The sequence below is a fragment of the Eriocheir sinensis genome, chromosome 38, assembly GCF_024679095.1.
Source record: "Eriocheir sinensis breed Jianghai 21 chromosome 38, ASM2467909v1, whole genome shotgun sequence".
Classification (NCBI taxonomy): Eukaryota; Metazoa; Arthropoda; class Malacostraca; order Decapoda; family Varunidae; genus Eriocheir; species Eriocheir sinensis.
In genome coordinates, this window is record NC_066546.1 from 4,828,083 (window position 1) to 4,850,649 (window position 22,567).

The following is a 22,567-nucleotide window of genomic DNA, read 5'->3' on the forward strand; positions in this document are numbered from 1 at the left end:
TTGAGTTAAGGATAGACCGAGGATGTTTAGTGTTGAGGAAGGTGATAGCTGGGTGTTGTCAAAGAATAGGTGATAGTTGTTTGGAAGATTGTGTCGAGTGGATAGGTGGAGAAACTGTGTTTTTGAGGCGTTGAAGGACACCAGGTTCTTCTTGCCCCAATCGGAAATAATAGTAAGGTCTGAGGCTAAGCGTTCTGCAGCCTCCAGCCTTGAGTCGTTAAGTTCCTGAAGGGTGGGTCTTCTATTAAAAGAAGTTGAATAATGCAGAGTGGAATCATCGGCGTAGGAATGGATAGGACAGTTCGTTTTGGAAAGAAGATCATCAATGAACAACAGAAAAGAGTGAGATAGGACAGAACCTGTGGGACACCACTGTTAATAGATTTAGGAAGAACAGTGACCGTCTACCACGGCAGAAATAGAACGGTCAGAAAGGAAACTTGAGATAAATGTACAGAGATTAGGTTAGAAACCGTAGGAGGGTAGTTTAGAAAGCAAAGATTTGTGACAGACAATATCAAAAGCTTTTGATATGTCCAGAGCAATAGCAAATGTTTCACCGAAACGGCTAAGAGAGGATGACCAAGAGTCAGTTAAGAAGTTAGGAGATCACCAGTAGAACGCCCTTGCGGAACCCTTACTGGCGATCATATAGACGGTCAGACGTGGAAAGGTGCTTTTGATTCTTACGGTTAAGGATTGATACAAAAGATTTAGATAGACAAGATAGTAAAGCAATAGGACGGTAGTTTGAGGATTGGAGCGGTCACCCTTCTTAGGTACAGGCTGTGTGAAGGCATACTTCCAGCAAGAAGGAAAGGTAGATGTTGACAGGCAGAGGCGAAAGAGTTTGACCAGTAAGGGAGACAGAACTGAGGCACAGTTTATAAGGACAAAAGGATGCAATACATCAATACCATAAGCCTTCTGAGGATTGAGGCCAGAGGGCATAGAAAACATCATTTTGAAGAATCTTTATAACAGGCATAAAGGAGTCAGAGGGGGATGAGGAGGAATATGCCCAGAATCGTCCAGAGTGGAGTTTTAGAAAAGTTTGAGTGAAGAGTTCAGCCGTAGAGATAGATGAGACGGCAGTGTTGCCGTCAGGACTGAGGAGTGGAGGGAAAGATGAAGAAGTGAAGTTGGAGGAGATGTTTTTGGCTAGATGCCAGAAGTCACGGGAAGAGTTAGAGAAAGCAAGGTTTTGACATTTTCTATTAATGAAAGAATTTTTGGTTAGTCGGAGAATAGATTTGGCACGATTTCGGGCAGAAATGTAAAGTTCATAATTAGTATGATGCTGCTGATGTGACGATGTGTTGATGTGATTGTGTTGTGAAGGTGGTGGTGTGGCGGTGACATTCTCAACGGGGTGATGTGGCACTGTGAACATTTGATAGGTGGCGGGGTGGGGGGAAGGGGATTGTAGTGATGAAGGGGTAACTATTTTATAAAGATTGTGACCGTGCAAAAATAGAAATGGCGGTGGTGGTGGTGGTGGTGTAGGACTATAGGTATGGCTCTTATAAAAACTGTACATTTGATAGGTGGCGGGGTGGGGGGAAGGGATTGTAGTGGTGAAGGGGTGACTATTTTATAAAGATTGTGACCGTGCAGAAATAGAAATGGCGGTGGTGGTGGTGGTGGTGTAGGACTATAGGTATGGCTCTTATAAAAACGGTGATGTGGTACTATGGAGATAATGATGATAATAGTGAGGGTGGATGCATGTCTATTTCTATAAAGATGTGGTACTGTAGAGATGATGATGATGATTATGATGATGATGATGATAGTGAGGTTGTATATATAACGTTTCTTTAGTATGAAGGGATGGGGAATGGTACTGTATAGATGATGATGATGATGATGATAATAATAGTGAGGGTATACGTATGAGTTTCTTTAGAGATGAGGTATGGCACTGTAGAGATGATGATGATGATGATGATGATGGTGTAGGTACGAGTATTTCTTTAGAGATGGGGTGTGATACTGTACAGATGATGAGCGATGACGGTAACTGTATAACTGTTTATGTAAGAGAGATGTGGCAGTGTCGAGATGATGACGGGGGGGGGGGGGGGGTCATCAAAAATAAGATGTAGAGAAAAATATTATTAATGTACGACTGACTTCACTTGTAGGTATACGAGTATCTACGAATACGACAAATACAAGCCTTACACACACAAAAAAAAAGAAACGATATAATGTGCCATATCTTTCAATGTGTTTTGCCTCCAAGACAATATACTACCCGGCTTTACAAACATATCTACGCGTATGCATTCATCAATAACAAATATCAGAGGAAATAATGAACTTCAGTACCTCCAAGATTCAAATATCAGCTGCCCTTCATCACGGCAGATCAGCTGGATCACAGAATGACACGCTGCTTAACCTTCCCCAGTGACATGCCCGGACTCCTGGGTGTACAAGGACGGCAAGTGTTACTACGTGAGCGACTCGGAGGCAACCAATAGCGAGGGTCAGATCAAGTGCGAGCTGGTGAACACGCGCGCCAACCTGGTCAACATACACTCAGCGGAGGAAAACCAGTTCTTCATGGGTAGGTTGTGGACGGTCACGAGGAGTTGGCTGCCTCTGATGGTGGTTACTTCTCTCGGTGTGTTTTGTATTTGATGTATTTTTTTTTACAGCAAAGGAGACGGCTCAAGGGCAACATAAAGAGTGCAGAGAAAAAAAAAACTGCTACTCACCGCTCCCATTCTACGTGTGTGTGTGTGTGTGTGTGTGTGTGTGTGTGTGTGTGTGTATTCTGTTGTCTTCTTGTATGTCGACTGTTTCTTTCTTCTCCTCTTTCCTTCTTCCTCTTCTTCCTCTACATGTATTTTTGTCGTTGTTGTTGTTGTTGTATCGTGTTAGGTTTTTGTTCCGATGTTTATTGTTTTCACTTGTCTTTCTACATGTATTTTTTACCCACTGTTCATTCATATTCCCGCTGTTTGTTTGTTTGTTTGTTTATTTGTTTGGTCCTCTTTCCTCCTTCCTCTCCTCCGCTCTTCCTCCTTCCTCTGCCTCGTGTCATGTTTGTGTTTCGATGTTTTTTTTTTTTTTTAATTTGATTTATCTTTCTACATGTATTATTTCTCCTACTGTTTATTCACATGTCCACGTTTTTTTCTCCCTTTCCCTCTTCTACTTCCTCCTTTCCTTCTCTATTTCCCTCTGTTCCTTACATTTTTCTCTCCTTCCTTCCTTCCATTAATTCACCCTTCCTTCCTTCCTTCATTCATTCATTTATTAATTCCCTTCTTTCTTTCTTTTTCTTTTTTTCCTTCCTTCTTTCCTGTCTTTTTTCCTTCCTTCCTTCCTGTCTTTTTTCCTTCTTTCCTTCCTTCCTTCGTTCATTCATTCATTAGTCCCTCTTTGTTCCTTCCCTGTGTTCGGCCTTTCTCACAGTGTCAATGTACGGAAAACGAACTCACATGCATCAGCCCTTCATGAGCCGCCACAGACTCCAAGGACAACTCACGGACAACTCAAACTTTCCATTCCCTTACAGAGCAGCTAAAACATGGCAGTGCCTCTTGCTGGATTGGGCTGCACTACAACGGGAGCACGTGGCTGTGGGACGACGACAACCAGACCGAGTATGTAAACTGGAACCCCGGTGAGCCCAACAATATTGAGACGGAGACGTGCGCGGAGATGATCGACTACCCCGGCGATGAATCCCTTGGGAAGTGGAACAACCTGGCCTGCTCGGAGAGTCGGGCTTACGGCTGCGAGGTGTACCCGAGTAAGTGTTTGGCCTCAACGTCGTCTGAAAGAATTACTTGAATCGTCTGAAAGAGTTACTTGTTTACTTATTTGCTTTCTTGAGTTTATTGGACTGGAGTGTTTTTGCTTATTTGGGATGCATTGGTAATTCTTCCTGTTTCGTTTATTATTATTTTTTTCTTTCCCTTTGAATGTTTTACCTCTTAATTACTCGTAGTTTGTTGTCTTTCCTTACTTCATTTATTCAGTCCCGTCTGTTACATTTGTCTCCTGTGGTCGTGATGATAATTTTCTTTTATTCTTATACTATGAACACTTTGAAGAGTTCACTAAATTATTTGAAAAATAAAGATCTTGTCGCCCAGTACCCTAAAAAGTTTCTTACTGGACGACTGTTTTTCACCACTGGGAGACCTTTTGGTTGCTCAGTTATGTTAAAAATGCACACACACACACACACACACACACACACACACACACACACACACACACACACACACACACACACACACACACACACACACACTAGGACTCTAAACTTCCATCCTATAATTTCGTGTGAAGGAAAGTTCTCGTCATTCCTTCACCCTCTTCTTTTCTTTCACAAATCTCTAGCCTTACTTTTCTCCTCACTTTTTCTTTATCACTTTCCTCCTTAACTGGCCTTCCCCTTCTTCCCTTTCCTCTCTTCCCTGCTCAGTCTTCTTCCTCTCTTCTCCTTTTCAGTCAGCAACACATGTACAGTTTGTCTGGCCCCGTCTAGGACCTCTCAGCCTTAACTGCAACCCCATGGCCGTTTTGAGTCTTACATTTACTAATGACAAATCTGCGTCACATCCACAGCTCATGAAGTCGGCTGTGAGGAGGGCTGGTATTCCTTTGGGGACTACTGCTACTGGCATTCTTACCAAGATTACTACAACAGCCTCGAGCTGACCTACGACCAGGCCCAGCAGTACTGTCAGTCCTTGGGAGCCAATATTGCCTCCATCCACTCGGCCGAAGAAAACGATTTCCTCTCCAGCTATGCCTACGGTGAGGAATCCGGCGCTACAGCCACCTGTGCTCGGATACGTTGGGAGATGATAATGATTTTTGAGCCTTGGCTGTGAGATAATGAGACTGTGAAAGAGTACAGGAAATAAGTTGGATAACTCAGAAAATGAGATGACCAGATTACATGAACGGAATTGATGCAAGTGACTAGGTCAAGAGAGAAACTTCCATTCGGTCAGAAGACAACAGGGAGAGGATTAGGATAGACTGAGTATCAAATCAGATTTGATTTCCATACAGACAACACAACCCCAAAACAACAGTGAGAAAGCATGTATGGCAAATTAAATGTTAAAACAAACAGTGTCCTTCGCTTCCTAATCACACTGCTCATATTAATGACTCTCGCTGTTGTCTTTTGCTGATATTCGTGGCATTTGACGCATGCTGTCCCTTTGTCCTCCAGCCTCATTCTACTACTCGTTCATCGGCCTCTCGGACACCGGGCACACAGATGTGTTCACGTGGGACGACGGCACAGAGGTCGTCTTCACGAGCATGGTCGGTTTCTCCTACGCGGGTAAGTGTGGCATGATTTACTTTTCCGAGGTAAGAAGTCATAAGAAGTGTTTGTTAGTGGTTAGCATCTCTACTTAATCTTAACCGAGTGAAGGATGAATATTCAGTAAATCTTAGGATTCGTATTTACGTTAACCAACTCTTCACCTTCACCAGAAAAGCAACACTGCGTCTCCTTTGATTATTATGGTACGGATTGGAAGTTCATAAACTGTGACGATGCCTCAGACTTCTTCTGCAAGAAACCACAAGAGGCAACACCAATCAACCCCGACACGAATGGCTGTGACAAGGTGCGGCGGGGGGGGATGGGGGGATGGAGGTGATGAGGAAAGGGAGAGGAGGGTTGGAGTAACATGGGGAGCACGGGGAGGAAGACAGAAAAGGAGGAAGGAGAGGCAAGGAGTAAAAAGAGAGAGAAGATTGGAGAGATGGGAGTGGAATGAAGAGATATAAAAAAAAGAAGAAAAGAGAAGTGGGGGAGAGTAACGAGAAGACAGACAAGGAGGAAGGAAAAGTGAAAAGACAGAGAGGAGAGGTGATGTGATGTTTGGAGAGAGGAAGGAAGAAAAGAAGAGAGGGAGGAGAGATACAGAGGGAAAGGAAGGAGAAGGCAAAGCAAGAAAGGGAGGGGAGGGAAGGAAAGAAGAAGGTTGAGGATTAAAGGGATAAAGAAAACGTGAGGAGAGAAGTAAGGCTGGAGAGGTATGGAAGGAGAGAAAAGAAAAGGCGCGAAGAGAAATTCCCTTCACTCAAAATAATAGAAGGCAAGTTGAGAGTCTTATATTCTGTATCTCGCGTGTGTGTGTGTGTGTGTGTGTGTGTGTGTGTGTGTGTGTGTGTGTGTGTGTGTGTGTGTATGGGGACTTCCTTGGTGTGTCTTGCCTGTGTCTTGTAGTCCTGTGTGTGTAGGATGCATGTAGAGAATCCTTAACGTATCCCATCCTCTTATCCCTCTGGTGTGTGTGCGTGTGTCTGTGTATGGGGACTTCCTTGGTGTGTCTTGCCTGTGTCTTGTAGTCCTGTGTGTGTAGGATGCATGTAGAGAATCCTTAACGTATCCCATCCTCTTATCCCTCTGGTGTGTGTGCGCGCAGGGTGACGCCTACCACGAGACGTCCTGCTACAGCTTCCCCGGCACCTCCGACACGTGGGACAACGCCAAGAGTGACTGCGAGAGCCGCGGCCAACACCTCGTCGTGCTGGCCAATCAGTGAGTGGTCCGGCGCCGCGTGAGCTGTGTTGCGACTCTCCCTTCCTCTCCCCTTCTTCTTCCCTTCCTTCCCTTCCCTCCCTTTCCCTACCTTTACTCTTCTTTTCCCTTCCTCTTCCATCCCTTCCTCTCCCATCCCTTCTTCCTTTCCTTCCCTTCCTTCCCTTTCCCTACCTTTACTCTTCTTTTCCCTTCCTCTCCCATCCCTTCCTCTCCCATCCCTTCCTCTCCCCTTCTTCTTCCCTTCCTTCCCTTCCCTCCCTTTCCCTACCTTTACTCTTCTTTTCCCTTCCTCTCCCATCCCTTCCTCTCCCCTCTCTTCCCTTCCCCTTCTTTTTCCTTCCTCTCCCTTCCCTTTCCTTCCCCTTATTTTCCCTTTTCCCCTCCTTCCTTTCCTCTTCTTTTTCCTTCTCCTCCCTTCCCCTTCTTTTCCCTTCCCTTCTCTTCCCTTCCCTTCCCCTTCTTTTTCCTTCCTCTCCCTTCCCTTCCTTTCCCCTTCCTTTTTTTCCTCTTCACAGGTTCGAGACAGTCTTCTCGTCCCTTCCTTCCTAGCCCCTTTTCTGCTTGTTATCCTTCCCAGCTTCCCATCTTAACTTTACCTAATCTCCCTTCTCGCCATCTCTCCCTTCTTACCATTTGCCTTTCCTCTCAGCCATCCTGCCCTCCTCCCCTTCCTACCCTTCTTCCTTCTGGAGACAGTCTTCTCGTCCCTTTCTTCCTTCCCCCTTTTCTATTAGTTTATTTTCTATCTTCTCACCTTTACCTAATCTTTACCATCTTTCCCTTCTCACCATTTGCCTTTCCTCTCCTCCCCTTCTTTCCTTCCGTTCACAGGTACGAGACAGCCTACTTCTCGGCTCTCGTCGGGGAGCTCGGACACAGAGTTTGGCTGGGGATGACCGCGGGCATAGCGGCGGACGGCAGTGTTACCTACACCTGGATCACGGGGGAAGACGTTGGTTACACCTTCTGGGACAGATACGAGCCAGGTGAGGCGGGAAGGCGCAGGTGTGGGAGTGGGTGAGGGAGCGAGGGACAGTGTGTAGTGAGATGAATGTGTGGATGGGCGTGAGTGAATGACTCAGCGATGGAGGGAGGGACGGAGGGAGGGAGATGGTGAGACGCACAGTTGGATGAGAAAGAGAGGAGGAAAGTGAGGGAATGAGTGCGAATGGGAGTGAGTATGGGAGGAAGAGGGAATGAGTAAGTAAGATGAGGAGGAATGAAGAGAGGGAGTGAGAGTCAATGAATGGTAAAGAGAGGAAGGTCCCGTTCACACTGTGCCGAATCTGGGCCACGACAACCCAGCGACTTTTAGGCCCTCTTCAAACTGTGTCGACTCAGCATTCGCCGATCGTTTCCAGACTTCACTTTCTCATCTTAATTTCACTACCAAGACTTCTTGTACCCTGAGTCGCTGCGTTGTCTTGGCCCAGAGTTGGCACAGTGTGGACGGGGCCTGAGGGAATGAGTTTGTGTGGGAGTGAGCAAGAGAGGAAGAGGGAATGAGTAAGTGAAAGAGAAAGGGAGGAAGTCAATGAGACATAGATGCAAATGAACGAGGGAAGAGAGGAAGGGAGGAAGTCATTGAGATATAGATGCAAGTGAGTGAGTAAGGAAGAGAGGAAGGAAGTAAGGGAATGAATGCGAGTGGGAGTGAGTGGGTAAGGGAGGACATAAGAAGTGAGTTGGTTAGTTAGTTATTAAAGCTTTGTTATAGTGTTGAGAGAGAGAGAGAGACTAGCACCAGCATCGCTCACTCACCCCCATGCACAATGTAACATTTCTTGCAGTGAGCGCGCGGTCATCATTGGCTTGTTTTTATAATGATACAAACGGTGACGGGGAGGAGATAAAAGAAAGAAGGGGAAGGCAAGGGCGTCCCATCAGCGTAATGGTGAATTGGACGTGTGTAGAGTTCAACTAGGAAAAAGAATAAGGAAGAGGGAGGGTAAGGGAGGAAGAGAGGGAAAGACAGAGACAGAACGGTTTGGGGATATTCCTAATAATTCCTGTCAGTGAGAATGTAAATAAAAATTAGACCAAGGAGGAATGCACGGACAGGTTAACTACAGACCTCTCTACCTCGAGCTGCAGTGCGTAGAAGTATGAACGCTCGGATCACAAGCCCTCCCTTCCTTTGAGTCAGTTTCAGTAACATGAGTCAACCCTAGTTCTCTACTAAGTTTCTATGAACCTCTTTTTTGGAGACAATGGCTACACTCAATACATCAAAATTCTCCGTTAGTGTCAGTTAGTATTATATAGAAAGCCAACAAAAAGGAATTAACAAAAGCGAAAAATCGTAGGATTTTGAGTTTGAAATAAGTGACTCTTGTCAGGAAGGCGGAGCTTCCAGTACGTTTGTACGACAGTCTCCTCGTCATCTATGAATTACAGTAGTACAGACAGTCACACCCAGCCATGAAGATGTTAGTTAATCTGTCTTTCTTTGCTTTCTTTGCAGACTCGTCACACGGGACCTGCGTCTCAGCCTCCGGGGACGAGAGCTTCCCCGGCCTGTGGGCTGTTAGCACCTGCTCCGACTCCTTCCAGTACGCCTGTAAGTGTTGTTGTTTATGTTTATAATATAATTGTTGTTGTTGTTGTTGTTGTTGTTATTGTTTTTGTTAATATTATTGCTGTTGAAGTTATCTCTGGTTGTTTTTGTATTGTTGGTGATAATGTTTTTGTTATTGTGTAGTTACAGTAGTAGTTGTAGCCTGGTTCTTAATCAAGACAAAGGACATAGACACCACGACTCAACAGGCCACTTGCCCACACAGCTATTTTGGAGTGTGTCTTCAGAGGGGGACACCTTCGACGACCCGCCGGCCCTGGGACGGCTAAAGGCGACGCCCACACAACCTGAAAGACACAGGAACAGACATTAACGTACACACACACACACACACACACACACACACACACACACACACACACTTGTTCCTTCACTGTTTCTCTTTTCAGGTGAGTATGAGCGCGTTGGCTACACCACCGCGCCGCCGCCCACCACCAAGCCGCCCTCCTTCTACTGCCGCTACGGGTGGGAGCACAAGGGGGAACGCTGCTACAAGGTGTGTGTGTGTGTGTGTGTGTGTGTGTGTGTGTGTGTGTGTGTGTGTGTGTGTGTAATAATAATAACAATAATAATAATAATAATCAACGGTTTATACTTTGTCACATGCAGCCAACGGCTGAAAATACATATCAGAATCAAAGATTAAAAAGTAAAAATAGTAATAGAACTGTAAAAGAACACTAATGTAAAAGGCTTTGTGCAATATGATAAAAGAGAAAATATAAAATACAATAGAAAACATACCCAATGATAAAATTGGGGGAAATCATAGTTAATAGGAAAATTATATAAATGACTAGTAAAACAAGATGACTAGTAAAACATCAATGGTGGTTAATAAGCTTGACTAGAGTGGGCACGGTGCTGTGATTATAACGGTCGGTGCGGGCTCTAATGGGAACTAGCTTGTTGGAGTTGCGTAGGGCTCGTCGAGGTGGTGGTGCGTCGGGGGGCAGCAAGTCGCGGTGGCGGGGGTTGTTGAGCAGTTTAAGGCCAAACTTCTCAAGGCTGGTGGTGTACTGGGTAGCGAGGGTGGTGAGGTGCAGAGTAACGAGGGCGGCGTCATAGGTGGTGTAGGAGATGCCAAGGATGATCTTGACGGCCCTTTTCTGAACCCCCTCTTGGCGGCCGAGCTGGGTGGCGGTGAGGCAGGGAGACCAGGCAGGGGAAGCATTCATAAATTGGGGCTGGATAAACATCTTGAAAGTGGTTGCCAGTTCAGGGGCGGGAACACCTAGTGATTTCAGCCGCCGCAGTATGTGAGGCCTGTATGAGGCAGAGCTCACCACGCTGTGTGTGTGTGTGTGTGTGTGTGTGTGTGTGTGTGTGTGTGTGTGTGTGTGTGTGTGTGTGTTCGCCCTTGTGACTTTTTATTTACCTTTTCTCGTTATTTATTTACGTATTCTTGTTATTATTTCTTCTTTCCATTACCAAGTTATTGATCCTTTTATTTATTTATTGGCATCTGTTTATTACCGTCATTTTATTTATACTATTTATTTACATACTTTTACATTTACTCTACATTTACTTCACATTTATTTCCTCGTTGTCACCCTTCTCCCGCGACACAGGTGATGCAGAACGCGTCCACCTGGGGTGACGGGGAGGCCAGGTGTGAGCTCTTCGGGGCGCACCTGGCCAGCGTGGGGAGCGACATAGAGCAGCAGGTGTTACTGAAGTGAGTACTGCTTACCTGTCTGGCGGGTCACTTTCTTTTGTAACCATAGCTTACTCACCTTAACATAACGACATATTGCCAGTCATGTACTCATATTTTATTTAGACGTTTAATTAAGTCCCCCATCACATCCTCTACTTGTTTTAAACGCGTGCTACCAGATTATTAAATTTCCTTTCAATATACGGATCATTAAGACTTTGGAGAGGCAGTATTGGGCTCTCCATTTCCTTAAACAATTGTTCTTTATTCACGTATTTCCCTTTCTTTTCTTTGTTTGTTTTCTTATTGTCGATATTTATTTCCATCTGTTTTTTTCTTTCCTTCTTACATCGATTCTTCGTGTTTCCAATTATTCAGCCGTACCTGTTTGTTTTATGTAAACCAACTATTTTTTTCTTTTTTTATCCACGCACATAAACTGTCAGAGACACGCCAGTCCTCGTCAACAGATCTTGGTCGGCTAGATTTCGATCGCCGATAGAGTCGGTCTGTCGGCACCCTGCTACGGGGTCGCCTTTGGCTAAGGCCCGTGCTCCCTCGTGCAGGGGGTGGGGCGATCTTTTCCCTCTTATCGGGCCGTCTTCGGACAAGTGCCCGTTCCCCTAGTGATACTAGGGATAAATCTTTAACAACAACAACAACAACAACATAAACTGCCATCACTCAGAATTTTTGCAGGGGCTAAACGTTCCTCGAGTTTTACATGTAGAGGGTTGTATGGCCTTCCAGTCCAATGGTGTATCAGGTTAATGGTCTAATAGATTGCTTGAATAATAATGCAATGGGCATATTGTCTGAATAAGGATTGACCCCATGATTTAAAAGTCTAATGGTCTGATGGTGTAGTAAACCGATGGCCAAGTGGGTTAATGGGCCGTAGATTTTATTGAACTCTAACTGCTGAATGGTCTTACGAGGTGAGGGTTTCAATGGTTACTGAGATCAACTATTATGCTAATGGTCTTTTAAGGCTATGATATATTGAAGCAATGGTCTGTTAAAGTGATGAAGTAATAGGCCCATGGTTATGTGCTAATGAGCTAATGGCCCACTGATATAATGAACTAATGAAAAATGGCCTTTTAAGGCAATGCTTTAATGGATAAATGGTTTATTATGGTATTGGACTATTGAACCAACAGGTCTTTTTAGGTAGTGGTCTAATAGGCTGATTAGCTAATGGCATAATGGTCTGCCAGGCTGATCTGATGAGCTAATAATCTAAAAGGATAATAATCTGAGGGCCTGTGTGTGAAAAGCTAATAGTCTCATGCCCTAAGCCCAAGGCCTAATGGTCTGACGAGCTAATGCTCGTAATTGCTAATGGTCTGGTGGTGTTGCAGCTTGCCGGGCATGGAGGAGGCGGCGAGCCAGTACGGCAACGTGTGGGTGGGCCTCATGATGACCTCCCAGGAGACAGGTGAGTAAATGAGGCAGGTGGTCCAGGTGAGGCAGGCACGGGGGCGGGCGGAAGGGTTGAGGTGTTGGCACTGTTTGTTTTTAGCTTTTTGCATTACTTGAACTCTTTCAGGAGAGGAGGACCAACTACCAACACGCCCCCCTAACAGAACTTGACGCTCCGTTCACATACGAACTTTCTTCTGTACGAAAGAAGCACTTACTTTTTTCCCCTTGAGCTGCTTCCTTTACTATAATTATATAAACAATGTCCTTCGTGGAGGGGAATAGTGCTCTCTCTCTCTCTCTCTCTCTCTCTCTCTCTCTCTCTCTCTCTCTCTCTCTCTCTCTCTCTCTCTCTCTCTCTCTCTCTCTCTCTCTCTCTCTCTCTCTCTCTCTCTCTCTCTCTCTCTCTCTCTCTCTCTCTCTCTCTCTCTCTCTCTCTCAAAACAAACAGGTCCTGACCAGAGTCTTCCCTCACTAAAGGTCACAATTGGGAAAGGTCATCAGGTGGTGTGTCAGATGGCAGTAGACTCAGATACATGACAGGTGGAGATTGACAACAAGTGAACAGACTCGCATGAAAGATAGGTGAAGACGGACGGGTAGGTATGTCTGCCCCTTGACGTGCCCCATACCACTTAATACACCACAAAAGTAAGGTGCTCCTAAAAACTAATCTGAGGTGTGAACATGAACTCGACCCTAAAGATGGACACTAATCACTTTCCTCTCCCTCAAGGCTACGAGTGGACGGACGGCTCGCCCTCAGACTACTTGAACTGGGCGGAGGGTCAGCCCAATAGTCACGAGGGACGCGAGGCCTGTGGATCGGCCGACGCCACGACGCTCAAGCTGTCCGACAGTGTGTGCCTCACCCACCTGCCCTTCATCTGTGAGGCGCCCATCGGTGAGTGTGACGCCGAGCTTTGTGGGGGAGAGTGACGGTGAGCTTTGCGAGTGTGTGAGCTTCTTGGGCGATGATTGCCACTCGTGAATCAATTCAGATTAGTGTTTGAAAAAATGTTGGAAAAATGAAAAGATTACCAGCATACTTTACCTCAAGAGAATGAAGTTTGTTTATGATACTTATGCCAATGTCTGTAGCCTTGTCTTTCTACACATGGCAAACTGAGCAGCGGTGTTACTTAATTATTTTTAACAACTTCCCCCACACAGGAGCAGTGCTGGCGGGGTTTTTCTTGTTTTTGTGTTGTTTGTCTTTGCCCTTGAGCTGCTTCCTTTACTGGAAAAAAAACTGTCACCCCTGCACTCCCTCCCCCTTACCGCCACCCTTCCAGTCAACACACGCGCGATCCATGTGATCTAGTCGACAAAGCGGCTACGAGTTCTTTGGTTTTTGGCCTTATTGTTTTTTCTTTTTTTTGTACATTTTCCTCGTGAGGCGCCAGTGTCGTGAAGGGTATTTCCACTTCTCGAAACACGCGGGAGATTGATCTATTCGGGTAAATAATCTTTCACCAACATTCCGCCCGTTACTCGAACCCCGGCCTCTGAAACGGGAGGTGGAGCATCGAGCCAAGGGTTTCCTGTCTCTTGAAGGCCTTTTTCGAGTCTTTCTATGCGGCGGGTCATTGCATTTTGATAAGCAACTTTTTTCTAATTATTATTGTCTTCGTTCTTGTGTGAATATTCAAGTGTTGTTTTGATTTCTTTCGCCTTTTTCTCCATTTTCTTTTCTCTTTTATCCCTACCTCTATATTTTCTTCTTTCAGTGTGCTTTTCATTTCACTTTATTTTTTTTCCTCTTCTCAATTCTCTTTCAGTTCTTCCTCTTCTCATTTTCTTTCTTTCTTCCTTTCTCTCCTTACCTCTCTCTTAGCCCTTAGATCTCCACTCAGCATCTCTTTACAACTCCAAAGCTCATTCAACCTTCACACTTCTCTCTCTCTCTCTCTCTCTCTCTCTCTCTCTCTCTCTCTCTCTCTCTCTCTCTCTCTCTCTCTCTCTCTCTCTCTCTCTCTCTCTCTCTCTCTCTCTCTCTCTCTCTCTCTCTCTCTCTCTCTCTCTCTCTCTCTCTCTCTCTCTCTCTCTCTCTCTCTCTCTCTCTCTCTCTCTCTCTCTCTCTCTCTCTCCCCCCACACACACACACAACATCCACACATCCATCAAACAACCTACAACCATTCCTAAGTCCAAATCTTTATCCCACACAACCCTCACAGCTTATCCGCCCTCCCTCAGGCGCTATGCTGACCACCGCCACCGTGCCCACCAAGCCACCGATCCACAAGTGCTCGGACGACGACACCTGGTACCTCTACAACGGGCACTGCTACAAGTTCATCTCCACCGTGGACGAGCCGGGCCAGACGTGGTATGGGGCTCACAAGCTGTGCCGGGAAGATGGAGGGGAGCTGGCGTCCATTCTTACCGAGGACGAGAATTACTGGATTGAGTCTATGGTGAGGAGACGGTTGTAGGGGAGTTTATAATACACACAGTCGGTCAGTTTACGAATGTGGCGAAGCTAAAGTATGATAAATGAGGGGCCCAGGTGGGGAGGGGAACTGGAGTCCACTATTTCCAACGAGAACTACTGGATTGAGTCTATGGTGAGGAGACGGTTGTAGGGGAGCTATACTACACACAGTCGGTCAGTTTACGAATGTGGCGAAGCTAAAGTATAATAAATGAGGAGCACAGGTGGGGGAGGGGAACTGGCGTCCACTCTTTCCAACGAGAACTACTGGATTGAGTCTGGTGAGGAGGGGCTTGTAGGGGAGTTTTACCTGACACAGTCACATAGTTTGGATAGGTATTAGATTACAAAATTAATATGATTAAGTTTAAATTGTAACATGTGAGTATTGTGTGTTTCTTTTTTTTTTTTCTTTTTTAGGTTTGGTTTGGTTTGTTAGTATTTGCCTTTACTTTTCCTCGAGGTGTAGTTGTTTTAAGGGAACTAAAAGCTGGGATCGTCACATTTTGTTCTGTATTGCAAATGTTTGTGATTTTTTTATGAATCTATTTATTAATTTGTCTGTCATTTGCTTATTTTTTTTTTTTTTTTTTTATCTCAGAGCTGGTCATTTGGTCTATCATTTTTTACTTATTCTGTTAAAAAATTACCTATCATTTATAGTGTAAACGAGTGTTTGTGTAATTGCATCTTTGCATTCATAATGATATAATATCTTGTTTTAAAAGAAAATATGAACTTTGTTATTTTCATTATTTATTTTTCCGTGGAAATATATAAACTTGCGGGGCTTCTCTGTTTCGGTGCCAGGCAGAGGGCGGTGCACCAGCTGTTTGTGTGTTTTGTTTCGGTGCCAGGCAGAGAGCGGTGCACCAGCTGTTTGTGTGTTTTGTTTCGGTGCCAGGCAGAGGGCGGTGCACCAGCTGTTTGTGTGTTTTGTTTCGGTGCCAGGCAGAGGGCGGTGCACCAGCTGTTTGTGTGTTTGTTTCGGTGCCAGGCAGAGGCGGTGCACCAGCTGTTTGTGTTTTGTTTCGGTGCCAGGCAGAGTGGTGCACCAGCTGTGGGTGTTTTTTGTTTCGGTGCCAGGCAGAGTGCGGTGCACCAGCTGTTTGTGTGTTTTGTTTCGGTGCCAGGCAGAGGGCGGTGCACCAGCTGTTTGTGTGTTTTGTTTCGGTGCCAGGCAGAGAGCGGTGCACCAGCTGTTTGTGTGTTTTGTTTCGGTGCCAGGCAGAGAGCGGTGCACCAGCTGTTTGTGTGTTTTGTTTCGGTGCCCGGCCAGAGGAGCGTGCACAGCTGTTTGTGTTTTGTTTGTACATTCACTCAATTATTCATACACTCATTTATTCATTTTTTTCCGCTATTCTTTCTTACGCTCTTTTTTCCGATCTCTTTAGTTTCGTTTATTCATTTTCATCTGTATCTCTTGCCCTTATTTTTTTCTTTCATCATGTCTCTGTCTTTGATTTTGGTTCCCTCCCCCTCATTCTTTCCAGCCAGTACTCTGTCCTTCTTTTCTTCCTTCCTTCCTGCATTCATTCATTCCTTTCACCCTCCCTTCCTCCTTCTCTTCCTCCATCATTTAAGCAACATCGTCCTGCTCTCCCCGATTCCTTAGTTTTGTTTTTCTATCCTTCATTCCTCATGCACGTATCAGTCAGCTCCTTCACTCTCTCCTTCACAAATCCATGTACTTCCAGATCTACGAACAGGCGGGGTTGGTGATGTGGACAGGAGGGCGGGCGAAGCTGGGCACGGGCTATGAGTGGCTGGACGGTGAACCCTTCGTCTACGATAACTGGGCCTTGGGCGAGCCGAACAACGTGAATGGTAAGGCCTGGTGACGAGGCTGGTGCAGAGGGGGTGGAAGGGATCAGTGTGAGGGACGGACGGAGCGAGGGAGAGAGGAAGACAGAGAATAACCTACACATTTTCTCCCTATTTTACTTTTTTAACAGACATTGGATGAAGATTCTCTCTCTCTCTCTCTCTCTCTCTCTCTCTCTCTCTCTCTCTCTCTCTCTCTCTCTCTCTCTCTCTCTCTCTCTCTCTCTCTCTCTCTCTCTCTCTCTCTCCTCTCTCCTCTCTCTCTCTCTCTCTCTCTCTCTCTCTCTCTCCCACAGACCAGGAGGACTGCATCTGCATGTACACCAACAACTACGGCTACTGGAACGACCAGAACTGTGGCCACACCTCGGGTCGTATCTGCAAACGGCCCCAAGGCGTGACCCATCCGCCGCCCCAGACAACCAAGGCCCCTGACGGTCACTGCCCCGAAGGCTGGATACACACAGGTGACTATCCGGGCTCCGGGGCACCTGAGGGACCTGGGGGGATGGGAAAAGGGTTCACTTAGCGCCTGTTGCCGCCCGTGATTCCTCTGTTTAGAGAAATGGTTTGTGATGTTCTATTTCCTGTAATGGTGAAGTACGTAGATTCTACTGGCCACGTCTGGTAAATAAGAGGTATGGAAAAGGGGTTAGATTTTCTAGCTATTGTAAGTGTATCTATTGACGTATCTCCCTTGTATAGCCGTAGAAGTAAACGTGGGAGCATACGCCACAGCTGCGCTTGGCGGCGGTGCTCATCTCCGTCCCGGTGTTCCTTTGAGTCTGTGGTGGGAGAGAAGCCTAACCAGACACAGGACCAGTGGGTCACCACAGTTTACCTTCCCCAGGTTTCCCGGGTATACACATTTATCGACCAGCCCGAAAGGAAGGATGAACAGCTGGGTGGGCTGCCCGCCGACTGCCCAGGCCAGGATTCGAATCCAGGCCCGCAGATACGTAGCCAGGGACGCTAACCACTGCACCGCGGCATCAGATTGATCAGTTCATCTATTCACTCGCTCTCCTCCCAAACATGCACCAAATGTATCTACCACTCCACTTGTACCTTCCCCAAACACTCATCACTCCATGTATTCATCTGTTCGCTCATCCCAGAACAGATGTACACATTTATCTTCTACTCCACTATGATCGATCTTCTTTCCTGAAACATGCACCAAATGATCTATCCACCTGTCCTCCACTTGCATTACTTCTCGGTCTACCTGTCCATCCTTTTCCATTCTTATCCCCCTCACAGATGCTTGTTATAAGTTTTCGGTGGATATTTATGTTGATACGTGTTAAGTTTGTTAATGGTATTCAGGCTCACACTGTTACCTCACTGTCAGGACCGGAGTCACCGTTGCCTGCTTCACAAGTTGATTGAATTGGTGAGATAACAAAATAGGCCTTATCATAAGTTGTGAGTAGGAGTGATGTAAATATGGCCGAGCGGATTGCCTTAATTCACTTCTGAGTTTTTTTCTCTCTCTCACTGGTACATAAAACGTGTGCGGGTTTTTTTGTTAAACTATATTTACACTCTTAAAGTTAGTTACAGTATGTGAGGAGTCGCACTTGAACGAGCCGCACCCAGAGCGGAGGCGCACCTGTCTCGATGCCTCGCCCCTGTTCTCTCTTCTGCTTGCTGCATGCTTCTGGTGCTGCCCGCTGGTTGCATCTGCATCGCTGTTCGCCGGAAGTTTCAGTCTTCCGGTGTCTACGATGCAGATTCTAGTGTCACGCCACTCTCTCACTCAGCTACCTTTCATAAAACATCCGGTGGCATGATCCTGAGCCGTGTTTCGACACATACATTCCTACATTAATATGTACAAGATATTATATACATTAGTGCCTTACATGCTTTCCTCATATGAAGTATGCATATCGTGCTGGGCGGGGCTCCACACACACAGCACTGCTCGGCAGGGTGGAATCAAAGGATCTTCGTCTCATCAACTCACCTCCTCTTACTAGCAGTCTTCTACCTTTAAATATCGTCGACATGTTGCATCTCTTTCTATCTTCTATCGATATGTTCATGCTGACTGCTCTTGTGAACGTGCTAACTGCATGCCTCCCCCCTCCCGCTGCCTGCTACACACGACTCTATTCTTGCTCAAACCTATTCTATCCAAACCCCTTATGCAAGAGTTAACCAGCATCTTCATTCTTTCGTCTCTTCCGCTAGTAAACTCTGGAACAGCCTTCCTTAGTTTGTATTTCCTCCTGCCTACGACGTGAACTCATTCACGAAGAGAGTATCAGACACCTCTCCACCAGAAAGTGGACTTTTTTTGGCCCCTCGTCCATTCTGCTTTGTTCGGAGCAGCTTCTAGCGGGCTTTTGTTGTTGTTGTTATTGTTTATTTTGCTTTTGTCCGTGAGCTGCCTCCCATGTCTAAAAAATCAACACTCCCAATCTATTTTTGTACTTAATTCATCTGTGAACCTAATCCAAGCAACCCTTGATGGTCCCGGGCAGGCACCAAATGTGTGTACTTCATCATGGATCGGATGAACTTCACCACGGCAAGACAGGTGTGCCAGAAGTTGAGCAAGGACAACCAGCTGGACCTGGCCAGCATCCACTCCGCCGGCGAGCAAGGTGTGTAGACAGCCAAAGAAAACGGGGGTTGTTTCTTCCTTCGACTGGCAAAGAAAATGGGTGTTGTTTTCTGAGACGGTCAGAGCTATGAAGTGTTCAGAGAGAAATGGAGGCCAAAGTGATGGGTATACTATGGGGAGATAAAGGCGTGCACCGGTTATCCGTGAACAGACAAAAGATGAAGGCATTGTAGTGACGTTAACAAAACGGGTTTTGACAAGCCTTATCACGCTTAGAGGTGATAGCAGATGAACAACAAAAAATAAAGTGACGAGATAAAACATTGTAGAAGACAGGGAACCTGGTGGAGAGAGGATAAGGTAGAAACTCTCTCTCTCTCTCTCTCTCTCTCTCTCTCTCTCTCTCTCTCTCTCTCTCTCTCTCTCTCTCTCTCTCTCTCTCTCTCTCTCTCTCTCTCTCTCTCTCTCTCCACGCTGACGCCTGTGTCGTTTCAGCGTACCTGACGGCGGCGATGGTGACCCTGGACCAACACTTGTGGATCGGGATGCGCTACGAGTCTGGCTTCGTGTGGGTGGACCAGACGAGGGTCAGTTACACCAACTGGGGACCCAACGAACCCAACGGCGGCCAGGGCGTGGTGAGAAGACAAGACGCAGGGGTGGCGCGGGTGTTTTTTTTCTTCTTTCTTTTGCGTGTGTGTGTGTGTGTGTGTGTTTGTGCTGCCTGCAGCGCCGGTAGGCTCTTTTGAAGGGTCTCCTGGACGGCCCCAGCCCATTAGTGGCGCAGGCGAATTTTATTTTTAGTGGCTGCCGTGATGTATGACTCTTGCTTGGCCCATGCTGCCCCTCGGTGCTCCACATCAACCAAGTCGCTAAAGTTTGGGTTGATTGAAGATCGGGCAGCATGTGGTTAATCTTCCGCCACTCCGCGATGATTTAAAAAATATTTTTATTTTGGTGGGACTCGAACCTAGGTTCACGGGCTGACCACACCCTCACGCCGACCACTCGGCTACCGCCTCCTTGAGGAGGGAGTGTAAAACAATTAGGATGATGGAGAATGTTATGAAAGGCGGCGAATCATGTAATCTCTCCTCTAGATTGAAGTGTGAGAATACTGATGAGGTTTGGTAAAGGAGCAGCAAAGTTTCCTTTAAATCACGAGTGTTCTGCTTCGAGTGGCCAGGCAACAGTAGCATGGTGGTAGTGAGTTATAGTGATAGTTAAACTATAGTTGTAGTTATAGTGATGAAGAGGCGGCGATGAATCCTTACCATCATGTCTGTCTGTGTGCCTCAGGAGGAGTGCGTCGAGGTGAGCTCCGAGACGGGCAGGTGGAACGACATCAGCTGCTCCGACGAGTTTGGCGCCATTTGTATGATGACTCAAGGTGGGTGACGCCCTGGCTGCCTCCTCTGGCCCTCCTTTCTCTTCGCTTCCTTTGCCTTACCTTCATGCCCCTTTTCATTCCTTCAAACGTTCCCTCCAATACGTTCATGCCCTTTTCTTTCCTTCAAACGTTCCTTCCAATACCTTCATGCCCTTTTCTTTCCTTCAAACGTTCCTTCCAATACCTTCATGCCCTTTTCTTTCCTTCAAACGTTCCTTCCAATACCTTCATGCCCTTTTCTTTCCTTCAAACGTTCCTTCCAATACCTTCATGCCCTTTTCTTTCCTTCAAACGTTCCTTCCAATACCTTCATGCCCTTTTCTTTCCTTCAAACGTTCCTTCCAATACCTTCATGCCCCTTTTCTTTCCTTCAAACGTTCCTTCCAATACCTTCATGCCCTTTTCTTTCCTTCAAACGTTCCTTCCAATACCTTCATGCCCTTTTCTTTCCTTCAAACGTTCCTTCCAATACCTTCATGCCCTTTTCTTTCCTTCAAACGTTCCTTCCAATACCTTCATGCCCTTTTCTTTCCTTCAAACGTTCCTTCCAATACCTTCATGCCCTTTTCTTTCCTTCAAACGTTCCTTCCAATACCTTCATGCCCTTTTCTTTCCTTCAAACGTTCCTTCCAATACCTTCATACCCTTTTCTTTCCTTCAAACGTTCCTTCCAATACCTTCATGCCCTTTTCTTTCCTTCAAACGTTCCTTCCAATACCTTCATGCCCTTTTCTTTCCTTCAAACGTTCCTTCCAATACCTTCATGCCCTTTTCTTTCCTTCAAACGTTCCTTCCAATACCTTCATGCCCTTTTCTTTCCTTCAAACGTTCCTTCCAATACCTTCATGCACTTTTCTTTCCTTCAAACGTTCCTTCTAATACCTTCATGCCCTTTTCTCTCCTTCAAACGTTCCTTCCAATACCTTCATGCCCTTTTCTTTCCTTCAAACGTTCCTTCTAATACCTTCATGCCCTTTTCTCTCCTTCAAACGTTCCTTCCAATACCTTCATGCCCTTTTCTTTCCTTCAAACGTTCCTTCCAATACCTTCATGCCCGTTTCTTTCCTTCAAACGTTCCTTCCAATACCTTCATGCCCCTTTTCTTTCCTTCAAACGTTCCTTCCAATACCTTCATACCCTCTTCTTTCCTTCAAACGTTCCTTCCAATACCTTCATACCCTTTTCTTTCCTTCAAACGTTCCTTCCAATACCTTCATGCCCCTTGTTTTTCCTTCAAACGTTCCTTCTAATACCTTCATGCCCCTTTTCTTTCCTTCAAACGTTCCTTCTAATCTTCTTTTTTGTTATTTTGTCTTTTTATTCCCTTTGGTTTCTTGGCTTTCCTTCTCTCCTTTTCCTCTTCACCTTACCTTCTGGTGTCTTCATATCTCTTCCTTCCTTCAAGTTTCCCCTCCAATCTCTTCTTTCTCGCTCCTTTGTCATTTTGTTCCCTTTGGTTTCTGGTCTCCTCTCCTCTTCCTATTTTTTCTTTTCTCTTTTTCTTTAGCTTTCCTTCTTTTCTCTATCTTCTCTCTTCCGTTTCAACCACCTGTTTATTGATTTACTCTTTGTGTTCAAACTATTCACCTGTTCACTAATTAACACTATCAGTAATCAGCCACCTGAGCACAACCTAATTACCTGTCCACTAATGAACCCCCTGTCCACTGCTTAATCACCTGTCTAGTAATGACGTGACCAATAATCAGCCACCTATTCACTAATTGACAGCATGTGCAGTACTTAATCACCTGATTTAACACCTATTTACTAATTAACCATTTTTCCACTGATTAACTATCCAGCCATCATCATCGTCATTATCATCCCTTTCCAATTAATCGTCTGGCTCTACTTAACCACTTATCCACTTATTAATCATCCGCCCCACTTCTTAATCACCTCTTGATCACCTGTCTACTGTTATAGTTTCCCACCTGTCTCCAAAACAAGCACTTATCAATAACCACCTGTGCGCTGAATAACCGTTACCCAAGGCACAAATAAACCACCTGTATGGCAATTAAATACCTTTCACGTCCTCTTCACCCATTGTATTTTTGTTTCCTTTTCGGTGCCCTTTCTTTGCGATTATTTTCTCCTCACCAATATAATTGTATTATTTCATTGCATT

At 45.7% G+C, this 22,567-nt stretch overlaps 1 protein-coding gene across 3 annotated transcripts in view; it reads left to right on the forward strand.

Moving 5' to 3' along the window:
- Window positions 1–22,567, forward strand: part of LOC127008556 (macrophage mannose receptor 1-like) — a gene marked incomplete at its 3' end in the record, with an annotated part of 61,749 nt that overhangs the window by 35,400 nt on the left and 3,782 nt on the right. For all 3 annotated transcript variants that reach the window (XM_050880731.1, XM_050880730.1, XM_050880732.1), the window contains 18 exon segments: window positions 2,417–2,575; window positions 3,533–3,769; window positions 4,594–4,785; window positions 5,213–5,326; window positions 5,482–5,618; window positions 6,423–6,538; window positions 7,373–7,527; window positions 9,006–9,101; window positions 9,509–9,615; window positions 10,694–10,800; window positions 12,147–12,223; window positions 12,944–13,111; window positions 14,407–14,627; window positions 16,342–16,471; window positions 16,765–16,935; window positions 18,961–19,083; window positions 19,539–19,681; window positions 20,343–20,433. In XM_050880731.1, the coding sequence (XP_050736688.1) occupies window positions 2,417–2,575; window positions 3,533–3,769; window positions 4,594–4,785; window positions 5,213–5,326; window positions 5,482–5,618; window positions 6,423–6,538; window positions 7,373–7,527; window positions 9,006–9,101; window positions 9,509–9,615; window positions 10,694–10,800; window positions 12,147–12,223; window positions 12,944–13,111; window positions 14,407–14,627; window positions 16,342–16,471; window positions 16,765–16,935; window positions 18,961–19,083; window positions 19,539–19,681; window positions 20,343–20,433 (2,544 nt within the window).